General features: G+C 40.3%; 1 protein-coding gene across 6 annotated transcripts in view; it reads left to right on the top strand.

Moving 5' to 3' along the window:
* The first annotated feature begins 1295 nt into the window (after nucleotides 1-1295).
* Nucleotides 1296-9010, top strand: part of LOC107675980 (transcription factor GATA-3-like) — a 15846-nt gene continuing 8131 nt past the window's right edge. For 2 of the 6 annotated variants that reach the window (XM_016470491.1, XM_016470495.1), the window contains exons 1-2: nucleotides 6133-6888; nucleotides 8069-8605. In XM_016470491.1, coding sequence (XP_016325977.1) covers nucleotides 6666-6888; nucleotides 8069-8605 — 760 coding nt within the window. In that variant the 5' untranslated portion in view covers nucleotides 6133-6665. Of the gene's footprint in view, nucleotides 1358-6132; nucleotides 6889-8068; nucleotides 8606-9010 lie in introns of those variants that run through there. The other 4 variants (XM_016470494.1, XM_016470496.1, XM_016470492.1 and 1 more) reach the window with 3 other exon arrangements.

The following is a 9010-nucleotide window of genomic DNA, read 5'->3' on the forward strand; positions in this document are numbered from 1 at the left end:
TGAACCGCGATTACATTGCATGTGTTCTGATTTCTGACATTCTCAAAGGCCTCTCAAACGCCCTGGCTACAGAGCCGAAGACTTACCTTCAGAGAGTTTCCACTGCAAGCCTGCAACAGAACACCTAATGATTTAAGGAAATCTACATTTTAATATAAAACAATATCAAATATAAAAGAGTAATAATAAAATAAAAAGACTGGAAATTCTAAAATTTCAGTGTTGAAGATGTAATATAGCCTATACAAACACCACGATTTACCTACCGATATATATCATGGCCACAATAAAATATTTTGTTTAGGAATTAGCTGAAATTATCGAAACAGGCACGTCACAATTCTACACATTGCATCATCTGATTTTAATTGTTTTAATATCGCATTTATGTTATGCAAATCACAATAGGCCTATATTTCATGTGGAAAGACACTATAATATTTCTAGTAAAATATCTCGTAATAAAATATTTCGTGAAAAATACGTGGTTAAGCAAGCGTTTTTAGCCTACGTACACTGAAAAAAATGTTTCATTCATCCAATTAAAAAAAAATGAGGGTAATGATTCACATCTATATTTTTTTAACTTGAGCCAATGAAAAATAAATAACTTGTCCTAAGGGCAAGTCATTTATTTTTCATTGGCTCAAGTTAAAAAATATAGATGTGAATCATTACCCTAAATTTTTATAATTGGATGAATGAAACATTTATTTCAGTGTATATTTACCATTTCATATCAAACATAAATGGAAATATACAAACAGAATTTCAACAGATATTTCATTATAAATTATTGACAAAATATAGTATAGTTAACTTAAGGGTTTAATGAATAAAAACAGAAATTCAAATGGTCAAACCGTGGCAGGCGCTATCAGTCATCGCATGCATTATAGAGCATCAGTCTGGCATCTAACGGGCTGCGTTATTACGACTCACGGAGAAAAGCGGCGTGCTATCGAGCGCACGCGGGCGGTACCTGTTCCCTCTCCGCGGTCCGTACGTCCACGTCCCCTCTCTATGTTAAAAAGGTTCGTTACGGACTCGTGTGATCGCTCCCATTCAGATTAAGTGTGTTTTTACTCCGCAGCCTGCACCGACCCGGAAGAGCTCGCGCGTGGTGTACAGTAAGTACGGTAAGTGTGTGTGTGTGTGTGTGTGCGTGCGCGCGCGAACTAGAAAGACGGATTGTGTGTGTGTGTGTGTGTGTGTAGGCTAGAAGAAAAAAAAAGAGCCTAGTTTTTTTGTTCTCTCCTGCTGTAAATGCCATCGGCACTTCCATCTGTGTGTCACTTAACATCTGAAGCCCATCAGAAAAAAAACGCCTGACCACGCGTCAACCACAATTCCGCAGGTCAGTAAATATTCGGATTTATATTTTCCATATTTTCTAAACTAATTTCTAGCTCCACAATTAGCCTAGCTCCCAAAATTGTCGAATAAATTGATTTAGCTTGCTTGTTCCTAAGCGTTATGCATGCGTTTAAATGCCAGTTCTTCGGATGCTTTGTCCCCCCATTTTCTGTTTGGAGCAATACACCTGGCCATGATAACAATCATTTCTGCGTCAGATATGTTGGGTTTGCGAGTGTCAGTTTTTAAAAAAATATATATTTTTTTACGTGTTGTTCTGTCTGAGGGTGGTACAGTCATTTAACAATTCCAGACGTGTAGATGTCAACTCTCATGAGCTTATTCATTTCACCCGACACATATATAGGCTATGCGTTTCACCAGCACCCACGTCCAGTTTCCGACAATCGGGGTGGGATTTTATGGACGCCCCTGTATTTTAAGAGTCATTTTCCCGCCTACCGTCCTCTAGATGAAGGATTTTAATGATCTATTACCACCTGAGTGTGAGCGAGTATGCTTCCCTTAACCCGTGAAATTGATCTGATTAGCCCCGCAATGGGTCATAAAAAGAAGTGGATTTGCTGAAACTGTGCTTCCAGTGTGTGTGTAGAGAGAGAGAGAAAGAGAGGCAGAAAGCGCGAGAGAGGATGCATTTGTGTTGCTGGTTTGAAGAACATTGGAAGAGGACGCGACATTAAGGCACATCATAGGCCGTCTTTCATGGGCGCGAGCTCGTTTGGTTTCTGTTTGCATGTAGAGAGCAGCAGCTTCCATTGATTGGAGCTGAATGCGCGTAAAACAGCTGTTTCTCCCTGATAGCACGAGACCGGCCACTCCATTCAGCTGCACAGTGAAATGATCTGAAACCATGTCCTCAAATCAGCACTCGACCGAAAGGAAGAGATGCACTTTTGTTTGAACGAGAATATCCCTGCGATGTGCCTCTTTGTTTACCCACTTTGAGTTATGAAGTTGTTACATGCGACATCCCAAAGAGCACCAATGGATATCAAATAAATACATTAGGCCTAAAGCAGCCGAACACAGGGTGATGATGCTATACGAACAGATAGATTCATATTTTGAAGGCTAATATATCGGGGATGGATCAATGAAAACGAATAACAAATGGACAATAACGATTATTTGGGAAATTAACTGTTTGGCTTGTTGCAGATTTGTGGAGTTTGCTGTCATCAGCGCCAATTGAAAACCATCTTTAGATGTTTCTCTCTCGAGCGAGGAATTATCAAAAACAAAACCTGCACTCGAGGCTCTCGTGTTTTTTCCCTCACCTTTTTTTAGTCAGATATTCTTAGAAATAAGTCAAACTCTCATTATGACGCAACTATCAGAATTTCACGTCCTCGACTGGGTTCTAAGAATTTGCAGCATAACCTACATAGGCCACCATCACACAGTATACAAATTCAGACAGAAAGTTCGTTCTTGAAAAGACTAAGTGCATGAATCACAATCCGCCCAAGTCTACTTTAACGTTCCGAGTTACCGTTATTCTTCTTTTTCTTTTTCTATTATTATTATTATTATTATTGTATTATTGCTGTTATTATTATTATTATTATGTTATACAATTGTGGTTATTATTATATGATACAATTAGAATAATAATTGTCTATTTAAATTTGTTTTTTATAACACACACACACAAATAATTTCTCGTCCAAATATTCTGGACATAATTTATTATAACATTATGCGTTTTACAGTTTAGCTCCTTTGTGATTTTCCACTGCTGGGAACTGAGAAGAGACACGTTTTGTTGCTTAAAAATAAACGTGACGAACGAGCCTTTAAAAGCGTGAATATCACAAATGAAGCGCTCATGTTTCGCTATGGACTGAACCCCCCTCCACTGTCTTCATCATTCGGTAGCTGGGGTGAAGTGTGTGTCCTCTGGTTCACCCCGCTCTGTTTGGACAGCCATACCTGGGCACTCTAGGCCGACCCTTTCAAATCTTCTCACATCTTCAGCTGGTCGCCACAGACGCCATGGAGGCTTGCGTTCAAATTTGATCCATCCCCATACAACCTACGCATGTATAACGTGTCTATGTATGGAGGGTCCATATAGGCCTACATAAATTACAAAATCAGTCACAGATAACAATCGCACAAGCCTCCGCACGATCAAACAAAAATGAAAGCGGATGAAAATTAACACAATTGTTTTGATTGAGTGTATTGTGTAATTATATTGTAGGCCTATATCACAAAAATGATAATAACAGTGCTACTACTAGTAGGCCTACTAGCACTAATAATTATAACAGTAGTTGCAATAGCAAATGTAATGTTTGTTTGCTTATTATTATCACTTCTGTGCACCATATTGTTTGTGATGCCTTCTACCGTCATGACCTGCTATCGGATTTTATCATCTACACGCCCGTTCAAAACACTTCACCAAAATTATTACAGAGGTTTTATGTGTCGATAAATGGTGCTCGATAAACAAAGCGTGTTCTTTCTCTTTTCCTTGTATAACACGTTATAGCTGTAGAATAGGATGAAGTATGAAAAATGCTATCATGTTTTTGAGAGGGGAAGACACGCAAATACTTCCAAACTCTGACACATCGTGTGTGTAGTGTTCGGCACTGTTTCCATCCATGTCCCGCGCACTAAGCTTAAGACATTCAGTCAAGAAACAAAACACATAATCAGGATTTCACTTTTACCTTCGAGTGCCTCTTAATGTACGCTCGCGCGGATCATTACACGCGTCCGCTGACAGCTCGACAATGACAGTGAGCCAGTGCAACCGGGTCTTAAGTTCTCACCCACAGTGAAAAGTGTGATGCCTTCTGATTTTAATCTGCCTAGCCTGACATAATCATTCACAAATTATCTACCCAATCTTCAACCTGACCCAGTATCGCTGTCTACCACCGATTTACCACCGAGTGTCTATGAATCAACCTGGTGGCCCGAGCTAAAAAGAACGGGCCTGATTTAACATACCGATTTAACACACACACATATATATATAGCCTATATATATATATTCAACACTTTCCATCCAAGTTCGGTCTTTACTAGAGAAAGAAGAGGGGGAGAGAAGATGCACATTTCCTGAATCAGCATTTTCAACCAATTCCATTTTTTTTTTGAAAGGAACATGAAAGCTAGTCGCAACGATGGAATGAAAATGATCGACATCATTTTATCATTTATTATAATAATCATTATTTCTTACTTGTTTTATTTTTCATTTGAAATCACATTATTGGAGTAACACTAGTGTTTACCCATCGTTCGCTAGACCCCTAGAGAAATAACTATCGCGAGAAAAACGCAAGCTTTCAGAGCACACATTTTACATCCAACGCGAAGAGTAGATTTCCTGCCTGTTTACTGACGTCACGTCCAGCGGAGACTGGGCTGGCCATCATTTCAGAGCATAGAACGAGCAGCCCAATTACATTTTGTCAATCTGTGGGGCCGGGCCGGCCAAACCGGAGCATTACAGACAACATATCACCCTAAGTGCCAAGCCCCCTTATTAGCTACAGCTAAACCAAGTAGGCCTAATAGCGAATAATACTTGACACTGTCCCATAATGTGTCGTCGGAGCACACTGTCAGAAGTAATATGTTCCCATTATATATTTAAGGTTAAAGTTTTACCCGTGCGTACTGAAATGCTAATGTATTTGCATCACGTTACATGTAATGGCCCCTTAAATGAATAATGATGCAGTCGTTCGGTTGGTGTCCTTCAAGGAATAAAGAACACCGACTTAAGTTGCCGGGGGAAAAGCCTGTGTTTAAATAGCGAGCGGAAAGTAAGGTATGGCCTTAGTCTTACCGCACCATTAGCCTATATGTCGCAGTCAGGGTTTAAGAGCCTCTTTTGAACATGCAGAGGTAAGCATTAGAAAAACGTGCTTGTCACCGCGAGAGGACGCACTGTCACAATTTAAAAGAGAACACACACCACACGAGCTGCCACTGATAACACACACAGTCGTATAGACACAAAAGGCAGCAGGCCACAGAAAGACGGTGCCCTTAGGACATACTGATATTTCAGTATTTGTATTTGTATTTTTTTGTATATTTATTTTACTAAGCAACCTTAATAAATACTTGCAATAATTCTTCCGCACATTTATTCATTCCAAAAATCTGTTTAAGAAATCTTTTTGATTTTAAGGAAAACACATTTCAGTTTCTATTTCAGACGCTGCCATTGTCCTAATTTAAATTCGTTGCTTTTCATCCAAATTGCTACTTTGTTTATGAACAAAGCCCCCCTTCCTAAACTAGGCCTGGATTAATTTAGCTTACACTTTATTTTACAGTGTCTGTTACATACTTTGGTACTAACAGTGAATTCTGCAATTATATGCAACTAGTCCTAAAACAAACTCTAACCCTACAGTAAGTACGTGTTGTTAATTAATATTTCTCAGTGCTTAAATGTATAATTACACTGTAACAAGGACAGCTTAAATAAAGTGCAGCCTATATTTATTTCAGCTGCGTAAAATGCATTTGGCGTGCTTGTGTTTTTATATATAACGTGTGTTGAATATTTACACGTTCAGACGTTCCACTCAAAAAAATAAATAAAATGCTACAGTTTGTATATGAATGGAGAGCAGAATTGGGCGCAGCTTCTGGTCATCTTTCCCTGGCCCACTTTATTCAATTAGTCCAGGCTGTTGGGCCCCGCCCCAGCTGATGACACCACAGACCCTCCTTAAGTTGCGTCGCGCCACAGCTGTCTGCGAGCATTGAGCTGACTGGCGCCATCCTGAAAGAATGCCTTCACTGTAAAAAAACACAGAGAGAGCAGTGCATTCAGAGACAGAGGGAGTGAGCACTAGAGAGAGCGAGAGAGAGAGAGAGAGAGATAGAGGGAGGGATGGAAATAGAGTAAGGGAAGAGGGTTACTACTACTGTGCATACACACAGATTTGATCAAACTTGTGTTCAGTCAGAAGGCAGAAAACTTATCCAGATCGAACCGGGTCGGCCTGAACCGTCAAACTCACTTGTTGAGTCTACGCAACGCAACAGCATACTGAGAGAAAAACTTGCGGAACTTGACGCGTGTTTGGATGTGTACTCGGACTTATGACCAACATTAGTATAAATGCACTTGCAACGAACGGACGGACTTTGTAAAACAAATTGTCTTGTTCAATTTCAGGTGATCGGAAGTAAAAAAAAATCTGTGGATTAAACAAAGGAGGAGTTTGGACTTTTTTGAACTTTCTTGTTGTGTGTTTCGCTGAGTGTATGAACGCTTGTTAAAGAAATAACAACTAAAAACGATGGAAGTAAGTCCGGAGCAACGTTGGATGACCCATCATCACTCGGTCATTAACGGCCAGCATCCCGAGACACACCACCCAGGACTGGGACACTCCTACATGGACCCGTCGCAGTATCCCCTCGCGGAAGATGTGGATGTATTGTTTAATATCGACGGACAGAGCAACCACCCGTACTACGGGAACTCGGTTCGGGCTGTGCAAAGGTACCCGCCACCTCACGGTAAGTAGCCTATGAGTCCTAAGTTATTTTACATTATTCCTCTTATGTCAATTCTGACTAAATTTATAATATGTAATACGACAGAAACTGCTCTTAGGATTGTACTGAAAATGCAACTGGCTCTTTTGAACAATGTCAGTGTAGTTTACGTGTGGCTTACCTTAGGTGGTGTGTCACTGGTTTCACATCTTTCTAGTATTCAATGGTTATTTGACTTTTTAGGGTATACAGTAATTGTATAATATTGGACAATGCAATTCATTCCTTTAATTTTTAGAAAACTGTTTAATTTAATTTTAATGATCAAAAATCAAATGTGAACAATCAGTGTTATTCGAAAACACACATTGCTAATTGAAATATAGGCCTATTATATTGGTAGAACGATGCTGTAATATATTAAAGTAAAAATATTTCTAGTAGCACTAGCTGGCTGGGATTCAATTGAATTACTTTATGATTGAATGATTTAAAAGTCAATCTCTAAATAATTAAGCGCATTTTTCCTGTACTAAGTACTTGAATTTTAGTGCGGAAGAACAATTGCTTTAATTTATTGACATGACTTCCTGAGCGGAATGGGGCAAAGCGTGACCTTGTTTCTCTTTTGAATTGCCCCATCTCTAAACATATCAAAACTTTCAAAATCCGTGCAGCATCAGTAGATACTGGCTGGTATCGAAAGTCTTTTGAAAGTGAGAAACCGGTGAGGGCTGTTAATTGCGACCCTTCCCAGCGCCATCGAAAGCCTCCCAATAATGTAGGCCTTTACGTGCAGTTTCACAGTTTTACTCATTTAGTCAAGTTGCACTAGTTCTTTCATGCAATAAAAGACCGTTGCTGAAAGGGTTTCAGCTTATAAAAATACCAGATATGTGTGAAATGCATGTAAAAACATAACAATCAAAATGTACTTGGTTTTTGCAGCGCTGTGTTGTAAAAAATATCCTGAATGATTTTTTTGCATGCAGTTTTAAATTTGTATGTATACATGTCATTATGCATCTTTCTTTAATTATATAGTTTATTACACACACATAATTGTGACATGTAACATTTGTGTTTATAATACAAAGCCTGCTTTTTAATCGTTCAGATGTTATTTCTTGGCTTCTTAATGTGAGGAATCCCACAGCCCCACCTAGTCCTGTCCTAACAACAGGCTTGTCTTTTGATTCAGCAGGTACTCAGGTGTGTCGCCCATCATTGCTGCACGGCTCTCTTCCTTGGCTCGATGGAAGTAAACCTATCGGCCCTCACCACAGTACCTCCCCCTGGAACCTCGGGCCTTTCCCCAAGACTTCCCTGCATCACAGTTCCCCCGGGCCTCTGTCTGTCTACCCCCCAGCCTCCTCCTCTTCGCTGTCCGCTGGTCACTCCAGCCCACACCTCTTCACCTTTCCCCCCACTCCACCCAAAGATGTGTCCCCTGACCCCGCAATTTCCACGTCAGGCTCGGGCTCATCCATACGGCAGGAGGACAAAGAGTGCATTAAATACCAGGTCTCTCTGGCCGAAAGCATGAAGCTGGATTCGGCTCATAGTCGGAGCATGGCCTCTATTGGACCGGGCGTGTCCTCTACGCACCACCCCATCGCCACTTACCCATCTTATGTGTCCGATTATGGGCCGGGGCTCTTCCCACCAAGTAGCCTGATAGGTGGGTCCTCTTCTAGTTATGGTTCCAAAACGAGACCAAAAACAAGGTCCTGTTCAGGTAGGCGTGTGCTTTATTACCCTTTGATTTTTACTAACATAATCATAGTAAGATCATTCAACAGTAGCTTTTCCTCTAGAAAGCTATCTTATTGTGCACTTTCCATTCTATTCGTTTTTCTCAAAAACAGCCTCCCAGGTTAGCCAATTCCCAGACCATTGGTTTGGTCCTGGACCCCCCCTTTTTTTTGGTCTGTGCCAAGGCTTGGCTATCAAATATGGGCAGTCCACATCCCTTGTTCAAAGAGCATCAATGGCTCCATTCCTTAAAATATAAAAGAATCTACAGTGATTAAAGATATTACAAGATAATATACAGCTAAATAAAATAAAGCAACACACACACACACACACACACACACACACACACACACAGGTATTTATCTTCTTCAGGTTACATCTCCTT

The sequence above is a fragment of the Sinocyclocheilus anshuiensis genome, unplaced genomic scaffold (assembly GCF_001515605.1).
Source record: "Sinocyclocheilus anshuiensis isolate Anshui unplaced genomic scaffold, SAMN03320099.WGS_v1.1 scaffold1836, whole genome shotgun sequence".
NCBI lineage: Eukaryota > Metazoa > Chordata > Actinopteri > Cypriniformes > Cyprinidae > Sinocyclocheilus > Sinocyclocheilus anshuiensis.